The sequence below is a fragment of the Orbicella franksi genome, chromosome 14, assembly GCF_964199315.1.
Source record: "Orbicella franksi chromosome 14, jaOrbFran1.1, whole genome shotgun sequence".
NCBI lineage: Eukaryota > Metazoa > Cnidaria > Anthozoa > Scleractinia > Merulinidae > Orbicella > Orbicella franksi.
In genome coordinates this window covers 12,388,301-12,400,178 of record NC_138158.1, presented here as the reverse complement: position 1 = coordinate 12,400,178, position 11,878 = coordinate 12,388,301, and the positions used below count along the sequence as shown (strand labels likewise).

General features: G+C 38.0%; 2 protein-coding genes and 1 non-coding gene across 9 annotated transcripts in view; 1 reads left to right on the top strand and 2 right to left on the bottom strand.

Annotated features, from left to right (window-relative positions):
• LOC145467664 (dihydropyrimidine dehydrogenase [NADP(+)]-like) overlaps positions 1-11,878 on the bottom strand; it is a 278,425-nt gene that overhangs the window by 110,053 nt on the left and 156,494 nt on the right. For all 7 annotated transcript variants that reach the window (XM_081451259.1, XM_081451260.1, XM_081451265.1 and 4 more), the window contains 3 exons: positions 4,244-4,343; positions 2,704-2,888; positions 299-514 (listed from right to left, as the gene is read on the bottom strand). In XM_081451259.1, the coding sequence (XP_081307385.1) occupies positions 299-514; positions 2,704-2,888; positions 4,244-4,343 (501 nt within the window). The remainder of the gene's footprint in view (positions 1-298; positions 515-2,703; positions 2,889-4,243; positions 4,344-11,878) is intronic.
• Positions 1-11,878, top strand: part of LOC145467748 (uncharacterized) — a 113,261-nt gene that overhangs the window by 45,567 nt on the left and 55,816 nt on the right. The window lies entirely within an intron of this gene.
• Positions 6,191-6,263, bottom strand: Trnai-aau (transfer RNA isoleucine (anticodon AAU)). The gene has a single exon. It is a non-coding gene; the product is annotated as a tRNA-Ile (tRNA).

Sequence of the window (11,878 nt, the reverse complement as noted above, 5' to 3'; positions counted from 1 at the left end):
AATCATCTGCAGGATGAAAGCAAGAAATCATCACTTGATCAGAAATGTCATAATTATGCATCTGAGGCATCTGTCAAATTCTGCTTACAAAATTAAGAAGACAGCATTCTTCATTGTCAAGCAGTTTTTTTTTCCCTTGGTTATAAACAACTTAGAATCACTGCCTCGAATGTTCATCAAATATACTCTACTACACATTGTATTTTCAACTCTCCTCCTGGCATTTGGAAATGTGGTCAAACAGGGTCTTTCAGGTACGACATGTTACGACTAACCAGTAGAGAGAAACTTTGTATACCTTGTTCAGTGAAAATGTTTTGGTTACAGCAAAACCCCAGCCGGCTTCAAATCCCCGTCTGATCATAGCAGCACTAGTTGTGGGAGGTGCACTCGCTAAACCAAATAGATTGTCAAACTTTAATCCGCAGATGTCTACACTCAGGTCTACCTCATCTATATGTGTGTAGAACTTTGGAAGGTTTGGCTCCTTTGCCACTGGCAGACCATGAAGTGTCTAAAACAATTTCAGAATGCTACTATTAGTTTTTTTTATTAATTGTGTAACTTGAAACCAATGTACATGTAGACAGGCTTGATGGCAAGGAAGCTATGACATAAATAGCGATAACATTTAAAGAGCATGGGAAAAAATAGGTGATCAATGCGCACATGTGTAGCTTACTGGTTATTTTTGAAATTACTATTAAGTTATGCTCCATTAATTTTGAACAGTAGAGTTGTGGGGTTTATTATGTGGAAATGTGTGATCGTAGGGCCAAACAGGAATAGAGCTGTACAGCCAGAGAGGTTTTATTTTTTTACTTGGCAATTTATTTATTTATTTAAAGTAACAAACCTTTAACAAGTCACACATATCACCAATTGTGGTAGGCACAGTGGCCCCATGGTTAGTGCGCTTGAATCCGGAGCGAGTGGTCCGGGTTCAAGCCCTGGCCGGGAACATTGTGCTGTGTTCTTGGGCAAGACACTTTACTCTCATGGTGCTTTTCTCCACCCAGGTGTATAAATGGGTACCGGCAAATTTAATGCTGGGGGGTAACCCTACGATGGACTAGCATCCCATCCAGGGGGGAGTAGAAATACTCCTAGTCGCTTCGTATTTTCAATTGCATCGCAAGCTCGAGCTAAGCCAGGTTATCTTATTGGTATCATGATCTGCACTATAGTTTTGCTTATGGTATCGTCGTCTCACTTTGTGTGTGATTGGCTGAAAACTTGCCATAACAATGCAGCACTGAAATGAGTTCCTCAAGTACGCTTCAAATTCTGTGACCTGTTCAGAACTTCACAATAACGAGTCGCTGCTAATCTTTATTTATTGCCATTTGCACAGTTCAGACAACTTTTACGGCACACTACATCATCTCTAGGAGCTATTTCATGTAAAAGGAAACTTTATGTAGGAGATGAAGACAGGTAACTGTTTTCATCACTTAAAGTCGGTTTATGAGTTACTGCACGAACTAGCTAACACGAAACCATTTTAAACTTGGGGATTGTGTAAGCAATCTATAGGGTTTTAGTTGATGGTGCAGATTATGCAAATGATATGCAGATGATGTCCTTTCATCATCTGAAAAGGTTTTCAAGTAATTCTGCAGACCAGAAGATAAAGCTCCTGAAATCACTGAATCAGTCAATAATGCAAGCACACGTATCATTTTACATTTCTAGTTCAAGGTATTATGTGACTGCAATTGTTGCAGTAAAAATAGAAACTTGTTTTGTTTGCTTTCCAAGTGTAATTCATTTGACATTTCTATTACAATTCTAATCTTAAATTAACAGTTGACTGCAAATAAGACCAAATGTTGGCTTTTGTAATATACATTGAGAACGTTTTCGATGTTATATTAGTGGCAGTGCATTTGTGATCTTTGTGAGTTCAGTGCTAGGCCTGACACTTGTGATCAATTTCATTTGTAATACGTCTGGGGAAAGTTTTTGGTCTTATATTGTATTGCATGGTTTAGTGACAGTGCATTTGTGACCCAGGCGGTGTTGGACATGGTGCACATGACAGTATTCGATCAATCATATGTCATCTCAGCCAGAGCAATGGCGGACACATTTTTCGTTGTGAATGGAGAGTACGTTGTTGTTTCTCGACCGATTTCTGCACTCATCATGAGAATCAAACGAACTTTTTCTAGGAGCTGCTAGTGTAATATCTAGACCAGTTATTTGCCAAGCCTCAAGTGCAGGTAAGCAATTTTTGCATCAGAACTAGTCAGTGGAACTCATGCTATGTTGAAAACGTTTGTTTACCACATGTGCTTGACATGGATATTCTTTTGGTCATTTGCAGGGTAACAGGGATCAGAATTGTGAATTTTTTCGCATGAAACTTTAGTTCGAGAGTTGAACGTTAGGAAAAGTCCGGCAGGCCCAGGCAGGCCCCACCGTTTTAACGGTCAAAATGGGACTTGAAGTTGGGGCATTTTCCTTGATCTGTCAGATGTTCACGGTATTTCACAGGAGTGATCGTGTGATTTCTACCCTTGAGACGGCAATACCACAATGTATTGGCAGTTAGTTGAGAGATAATATATATTCTCATATTGGGGGGAGTCACGAACTGTCTCAAAATCTCATTTAGTTCATAATTATAATCAGGAGCTCTGCTTCTAGGCTTAGCTAAATCTACATATTATGCCCAATTTCCATCTGCAGGCCACAAACCTGTAAATACTTGTGAAGATGCCAGGAGGCTTGCTTGCCATCATTTACACTCTCCACTGTAGTGTTAGCTACTCCAGCAATATCTCCCCCACAAAACACTCCTGGCTCACTACTGCTCATTGTGGTTGGATCCACTTCAGGAAGACCCCACCTGTTAAACTTAACTGGTGCCATGGCCTTGCTGACTGCAAGAGACAAATTAGGAAATATTCTTGAAACCCATCATGGTCGTCACAGTAAAACTTAGACTGCAGATCAGGGTAAAATGAAGACTGAGGATAAAACGCAAATTGCAGACTAGGGGTAAAATGAAAACTGCAGATTTTTAAACTGAATAAAGTCACAGTTTCCATTAATGAGAGCTACAGTATACTGTACATGTAGCTGTGGCTAACCAGAGCGTTATTCAGGCTGACCTGAATGGCATTCATGGTAACTGGAGTGATATTCAGGCTAACTGGTGTGCTGTTCAAGGTTAAGCAGAGTGCTTAGATAAGTTTAGCACTCGATAGTGGAAATAACAATATATCAAGCTTCAAACTCTCTTTTTTATGCACCAGTTTAACACTGGCAAACTACCAAAGATCTTTGATTCATTTTTTGTCAAAACATCTTGTAAACATAATGTAAATACTCACTTTGCATTTAGATCTACTTTCTGTCTTCCAAAAATTCGAACAAATTATGGCAAATTTAATATTCGATTTAATGGACCTAAATTAGGTCGACTAAATATAGGTGCCTTTCTCATGAAACGTACATCAAATTGCTCCTTAACATTGATGCAGTACATCCATTGTTGTATTTCTCACTTAACTTTCTCCCTATTTTTCTGCTCTCACAAAGTGTAAAGTGAGTGGTTTAAATGTAAACGCTTCTAAAAGCAGCTAATTTAAGACTGGCGCAGCTGATCTCCATCAAGAAAGGAGAACATTATGCTAAAACAATCTCCTGGATAAGAGCAAGGACATCCTTCGCTTTACTAAGATCCGCACTGATCTGCCTAAGAGGTTCAAGAGCTAGAAAGAAAGCCTTTTGTGACTTTAAGAACATTGATATTGACGTTGAAACCCAGGAGGGAGTCATTATGTAAACACTGTTGAACTAGGTTTTAATAGTTTATTTCTTTTATTTACTTTTACCTTGTAATATACCGATATTGACGTTGAAACCAGGAGGGAGCCATTATGTAAACACTGTTGAAATAGGTTTTAATAGTTTATTTCTTTTACTTACTTTTACCTTGTATATACCAATTTGTATGGAATATGTTAATTAATGTTATGATGATGATAGTAGTATTAGTATTAGTTGTAGTAACCATGATATCATGACTAGATACGGAAACATGTTTTACAGGTTTAACAGACATCAAATTATGTAAATATTATAGCATTTTGTAAAGCCTAGCTCTAGTTTTTGTCACAATAAACACTCCTCTTCTTTGTTTTATTATTATTATTATTATTATTATTATTATTTGCTGAAACATGCTGGATGCATACAGTTTCCAATCACAGTGTGAGGTTTTAACTCTTACCATCGCTGTCACTAAGTGTAGAGCCAAAAGCTGAAATGACAAAGTTTGCCTTTATCTTAAGTGTCTGGTCCTCATCTTCAATCCATGTGCCATCCTCCAACTAAAAAAAAAAAAACTTAACCTCATATCTAGATTGACCTATAGCAATACTAGCTGTTACACATACCACAGTCAATGGCATTTACATGTACCACTGGTAGAGCATGCTGCAGAACAATTAACACTTGGATTTTAGTATACCATGTTAACCAGCAGTTACACATAACTACATGCAGTGGTTTGACATATTATGGTAAAAAATGTCAAGCACTTCAGTTACAGTGTCAAAGTAAATCACTCTAGAAATGGCATGAAAGAAATGTGTGAAAGAAAACAATTTTTCATTTGGAGTCATGAGTTGATGTCAAATGCAAATGGAGCATGTGTTGAATGTCACTTTATGTGATCTTTCTGATGTATAAATAATGGAAATCTAGCATGGGAAATTTACCTCAGGAAAATGTCGATCACACTCACTAGATACAGTCTACCGTGGTGAAAGAGACATTTGCCAAAATGATAAACCCAGCCCATTTTTATGAAGCTCGATTAGGCATAGAAATTTTCGTTGAGCTCTACGACTCTACAGTAGTGTTTTGAATGTTTAAGCTCCATTTCTCTCAGATATGCATACACCGTAGAGGTGTAGTGGCGTATAGTTATGGTAGCAAATATTACATCGCTCAGGGATGTTGAGTGTTATTACGGACCGCAGTGTTTTAATAATTGTTTTCCATTTACAATTCTGTATTGAGTTTACCCTGACTATGCTCTACTCTCTGAGCTATAGTTTCTTCCATCTATGGTCAACACACTACGCTCTTAAGAGCCAATTCCTGTAAATACCGAAAATGAGATGACAGTCAGATTTCTTCATATTTTGCCCAAATAACCTCTATAGTGAGTTGTTTTCGAAAATACCATTCAAAGGTCCTGAAACGTTTTAGTTTTGTCGAAATCAAGGAAAGTCCGAAAATCACCATTTTAGCTGCCTGCCACCGCTGAAAATGGCCGAAAATTGTGCATTTTCTTTTCCCTCGAACAGGTCAACACGTTGATATCTATCAATATACTTTGGGTAGCTCATAGTGCATGTCTTGCTGTTTCTAAAGCTTGAATTTGATTAGCAAAAGCTCCAAGTGTTACAATATTTTCGGCCGATACAAGCACCTTGATCGAAGCTCATGAGTGAAAGGGCTAATTTTAGCTAATTTCAATACCATCAAAAGCCCACTGGTACATTGAATTTGAAGTCGAAACTAAAATTTTCTGAAAGTCCATACTCCATATTACGTTGTGTGAAAGTCTCTTTTGCGGCCTGAAAAAAGTACCCTGTCTAGAGCAATAAAGATGTGGTACATTTTGAGAAATTCGTCATTCGTGAAACCAACATGGAACTCGTAAAGCTACCTTCATCAAGAACAAAAATAAGCGAATGGAAGCCTTTTTCGTCAATAAAGATGCTTGCAATCTGTTTTTTTTCCCTTTTAGATTGACCACATGATTAACTTTGGAAAACATTTGCAATTAAATAAAATATAGACGCTGCTTTTGGTACAGTGTAATGTTATGCAAATTTATTTCAATCACCGGCACGTGTGTATCGCCCAAAACTGATTTTACTTCCGCCTACTGTATGTTTCTTTTGGAAGGTTACAACTGTAGCACCCATTATTCGTTCAATATTGGCAGTTTTAATTTTTGTGGAAGACTCACAGTTGAACCTGACTTCAAAAAAAAAAATTTTGAAACGTGAAACTTAAGTAATCAATCGAATACAGTTGCATCCATTCTGTTTGGTGTAAATATTCGAGCACATCCATTTCATGTAAACAGGCACACTCTAAAGAATGAAGGATGCAAATGCAGCCATAACACTACTGGAAAAATGACCTGAAAAAATTTTCAGGCTCTGAACGGGATTCGAACCCACAACCTTTGCGTTATTGGTGTAATGCTCTACCAACTGAGCTATCAAAGCCACATGAGAGCAGTCGTGTGTGAGTTCAGCCCTATATGTTCAGTGGATGTAATACTCGGCCAATTACCATGTACACTGTAATTCATATGCTTGAGGCACACTCTACTTTAAAAATAACTGTCTCATTGCAGCATTTCTTGAAATCCTGGTCTGAGACCAGGTAATGATAACAAAGCGTGAGCAGTTGGCGAAACCTCATGATTAACTGTCGCAAAGTTGTGGCATAATACGGCAAGATAATTCGACCGTTGTATTTCTTTTCCAAGTGCTTGCAATTCTAATATAATGGGTACAATTGCCCCTGTCTTTACCACCAGATTTATAGATGAATCGTTCATTTCCTATCACGTAATATGGCACATACCACATCATTTTGCTTGGAGTGTTCTAACAGTCATCCGCCACTTGCAAAACATGAGCAGCAAAACAGAAAACCACAAATGTTTCTTAGTGAATCGCACTATGCTGTCCAGATTTCTTTATTACAAAGTTTCTAGACTTCGCTCTCTTGTAAAGTTCCAAGACTTTGCTGTTCTGTTGGACAGTCCGAATAACTGTCATGGTGTTAGTTGAGTACTTGACTTTGTTTGGTGGTTGTAGTTCAGACAACTCGGCAAATGTGGATTGCGCGACAATCGTGAACATATGACGTTTTGCAAAGTGAGTGAAGATGGCCACGTAGATCACGAGAGGAGGGGGACGGGGGTGCTCGTGGAAATTTTGAAAGGAACCCTTATGAGGTACCAAGATCCTGTTTTGTGGGTGTGACTTGAAATTTTTTCTCTCCTAAGAGATACCGATTCTTAAATAACACATTATCTCCTGTCATATTTCTTTTCAGATCAGTACCCTAAAAGGCATCCCAAAAGCTCCCGCTGTGGACCTTTTGAGGATAAACACCCTTAAGGCTACTTGAACTTCATTTTTAACCCCTGAAAGGTAGGAAAAGCACCCCTGTCATTTTTATATGGGAGTCTGCCCGCCTTGCCAGGGACGTGGACAGGGAATCAAAACTGTTCCTTGCTCCCCTCGTGTAGGCAGGGTGTTTTCTTCTACATCTGTGTGAAAAAATGGAAAGTACAGTCGAACCTCCACTATCAGCTACCTCTACAGAAATGGCCACCTCTCTGCAACAGCCACCTTTTTTGTACTGGCGGATGGTCACTCTTATTTTAACCTCTCTAGAATGGCCACCTCTACACAATGGCAACAGCCACTAAAACGCATCCCAATTGCCAAGATAACTTCTCTGAAATGGCCAGTTAATCAACAACTGATGAACCCTGTCTACAAAACCCCATTTTTTATTGGACATGGTCATGAAACTTGATCTATACCACGCATCATTGGTCTCTATTTCTGTTTGGTTTCTGTCTTATCGATATATTTTGATTGTGTTACGTATTAACATGTTACACTGAGCATTTTTCTTAAGATAAAAATCATGAATCCCAAGAAAATATCGGTGTCGCACTTCACCCCTACAGATACTGTTCCATAAAAACCACTTTCCTCTGTTCCCAACGTGACTGTTGTAGAAAGTTTCGACTTTATTACCATTAATACAAAACCACACCCTTCCTATTCAACTTTAAAACACAGGTACATTGTTTGTGCTTTTGGTATAGAAATGCACCGGGGACATGACTGGGATGGAAAAGGAGGCCTAGGAGGCACTAGTCTTAAATGGGTACGTGTTGAGAATAGACCAATTTCGATATATTAAAATTCAGCCTAACACAATAGACCTCAGCACGAGGCTTTGGGGAATAAACCCCACAAACTCTGTAGTTATTCCCCAGAGCCTTGTACTGGGGTCTATTGTTTTAGGCTGAATTTTAATATATCGAAATTGGTCTATTTACATACATATTCACTCTTGTTACTTTCTTTTTTAAAACTACATAGGCTATACAGCCGAACCTCCACTAATGGTCACCTCTGCACAGTGGACTCCTCTTTACAACAGACACATTTTTTCATCCTGGTGGACAGTCCATACATTCGCTCTTACTTTTGCCTCTAAAATGTGTAAAATAAGGCTACAATACATAATGCTAACTATTTTACACCGCCTAATTATGGATGTAGAAGTTCACTTTGTCCATAATTGTGAATTCTCAAGGTAAAATAAAGGAAAATTTTAGCTCCTCTGACTGTCCGATTTTTCTGCTACCGAATTCCCGGCTAAGGAGGTATATATATGGGCGCTTTCTATTCGACCAAAAATTTCTGTATTTGCTGGAACCTTTCCCAGGAAATTGCCCTACTATTCATGCCTGTTTTGAAAATTTCAGAATTTTTGGTCGAATGGAAAGTGCCCATATCATAGTTTATATAGTTTAGCAGAAAGCAACAGGGGTGAATATGTATGTAAACGCACACCGCGTATCTAAAATCCGATGCCCTCTAGGCTTCTTTTGCTCTTTTTGTATCCCAGCACTATCAACAGTGCATTTCTATTAAAAAAGCACAAACAACAAACATGTATTTTAAAGGTAAAGAGGAAAGGTTTGTTGTACAACTTTTGTGAACCCGGTAATACTTTCCATTAATCTACGTAGACATGCCGTGATAGCAGGACCCGCGGCTCTGTGATTCATCGAGTTCTGTCCTTTTGCAGAATTAAACAACACCCCCTTTCCCCCTACATCTTCCAATTTCGTCCAAATATGTTTAGTTAGGCTGAGAATGCAGACTACCTTACTGGCATGAGCAAACAGTTTGGATTCACTCACCGCCATCTTCACTCATTTGTCATGTGTTTGTCAAGCAATCCACATTTGCCGATTTTTCTGAGCAACCCCTGCAAAATAAATTCCCAGTAGTCTGGGAATTCCTAGGAATTCCTAGGAATTCTTAGGAATTCCAAGTTATTCCAAGACATGCAAATTATGCTTTATCCAAGACCTTGGAATTTCTGGGAATATTTGGGAATAGTGGAAGTATGACTGGGAATTATTGGGAATTCCTAGGAATTCCAAGTTATTCCAAGCCATGCAAATTATATTTAATCCAAGACCTTGGAATTTCTGGGAATATTTGGGAATAGTGAAAAGTATGACTGGGAATTATTGGGAATTCCTAGGAACTCCTATTATTTCCCAGACTGTTTTAAAAAATGTGTTTGGAATATCTAGGAATTTTTGGGAACAGCTAAAACACATGAAATATTGTATTTGAAATTTCTATAAATTTCCCAAAATGTCAAAATTAAAGATGAACTCAGTGCATGAATCAGTTTCTGTGAATTAGTAAAAATCAACAGGATCATTTCCCTGCAGTTCCATACCTTTTTATTGTTGTCAAGCTCCAAGGTAATTATTTACAAACAAATGTTACTACATTAATTCCAGTTTAAGTCTGACAACTCGACATAAAACTATAGCACTCATAACATTGCTTTTTAGATCCAACCTGATTTGTTAGTGTATATGTGCCCGTATGGACCCTTAAATCAAACACCCAGAGTTTAACTGATAGAAAAATGGATGCTCTCAGATTTGATAAATAGATTGAGCAAAAAATTCCTGTCAGCATAAATGTATATATATTATTTACAATTTCGATAAAACCAAAAGTATACATATGCATGTATATATTTAATATAATTGTAGATTCACACACATACCCATCACAGCCCACTATTGAACAATTTTTGACTTGATCCTTTATGACTTTAGGAAAAAGAGGAAGACATCTCTCACAGATGTCAGAAATGAAAAGCTCACAGTTTCCACACACTTGCTGTACATTTGTAAAACTGTACTGTGACATTCTCTGGACAAATTACCCGTAGTTTCATTAAAACAAGGATATCTTTAGCAGCCTCTCATTGTCATACAATGTCTTGAAATTAAGGCCAGAATAGCCATACAGGCATATTCTTTGGCAGAAAATGTTTTTTTCTTGTGAACAATTAGTTTCACTTTCATCAGAGGAGTCCAGTGAATGGCCGTCAGTGTCAGTGTCTGAGGTGTTCTGTTCATGGTGCTGGAAATGATCTCCAGGAAAAAGTGATGCAAGAGAGGGAGATGACATCAACTGCCCTGGGAAGACTGCTTTAAGCAATTTATGTGGTCAAATCTTGTAGATTTTGGTATGGGTATAGTGGGATCATCAATATGTTTCTTGTATTTCCTTGTCCTTGCGGTCACTTTAATTCATGGCACAACAAAATTAAAAGAATAAAAAAGATTATGAGTCAGTGGGAAACAAATAAATAACTGACATAAATAAATGACAAATTAAAAAAAACCTACATCTTGATGTATTGAAAAGACTATAGATCTCATATAATGTTAATCCTTATAAATAATTCAAAGGAAATGAATTTCTACTTGCTGCATTGTGCTGACTGGGTGTTGAAACACGTGGGCTCTCAAAATAGATTTGGTGGACTTACAACAAGCTTAAGCTTATTTCGCAGAATTTATCTCGTTTTCTCAGGTCGATCTGAAACCTTTTAGGTGAATTTCGGCTTTTGGGGTTTTCAAAGAGCACACAATGCATTGCTTAGTTTGATTTATTTAGAATTATAGCTTATCATAACAGAAAATCCCTATAAAATTGGATTCCTTACCTTTGCAGTGAACTTGATTTAAGTGCCTCACGATCCTTTGTTATCTTGACAACCGTCGGGAACAGATCAACTAGTTAAAGTACATTCCATTTTCCTCGATTTCTTCGTAAAAAGTTTGTGTAGTTTTTTCCTTTTGAAACACAACCCATCTTTCAAAAGACCACCAAAACAGCGTGGAAAGGGAAGCAGACTTACCATCGAAAGCGACTGGTCTGGCAACCTCGTTGCCAGTCTCTCTCTCCTTCTTCTCCAGTTTCCATTCTCTCCTCAACTGATCAACTGAACCAATCACAGCACGCAATTTTTCACGTGACTATCCTCGTGACTGAACGTGACAAAGATCGCGTTAGTCATTCTCTTTTGACGCCCATCTTTGAATTCAGTGTTAACGGTTGATCACTCGTGCGTATTAGTAGATTTCACTTCCAAAATTATATCAAAATGGTTTTTGCTGTGGTCCTGTGACTAGAAGAAAACAGCGTGAGTGTCATTAACGAGAAACATGTTATTCTTGGCGAAGATTTGGAGCTAAAAGAAAGTCTTACTGTGGATGTTGCAACGGGGAAAAATTCAAAGGGCAGATTAGCTGTATACAAAACTATTTGGTGAGTAATCGAATTCAAGTAACCCTATATTATACAAAGTAACTTCTTTTAGTTAGACAAAAGCTTTTGAATGAACTTTGTCATCACGAATCATACACGAGCGGGTCACTCAGTCATGGCATGAAATGAATTCTGGCTAAAGCAAGGTTGAAACAATTTAGGTTGCCCAGAGGGCATGCCTAAACAATTTGATTTGCGAATAACAAGTCGTTTCTCTCACCACACTTGTTCAAATGAAACAAATATAGCAGTTCTCGCTGATCCCAGTCAAAGTTCTTGACAAAAACTCCAACGAGGCAGCCACAGTCTGCATGAGTTTGATATGTCTCCTATGTGTTTCAGCCTGACTGTATGGCAATCCGTGTTGATCTTCAATTTTTGTCCATCCGTATATTCTTTTGCGTTTACTCTATTATTTAAATGTTCCT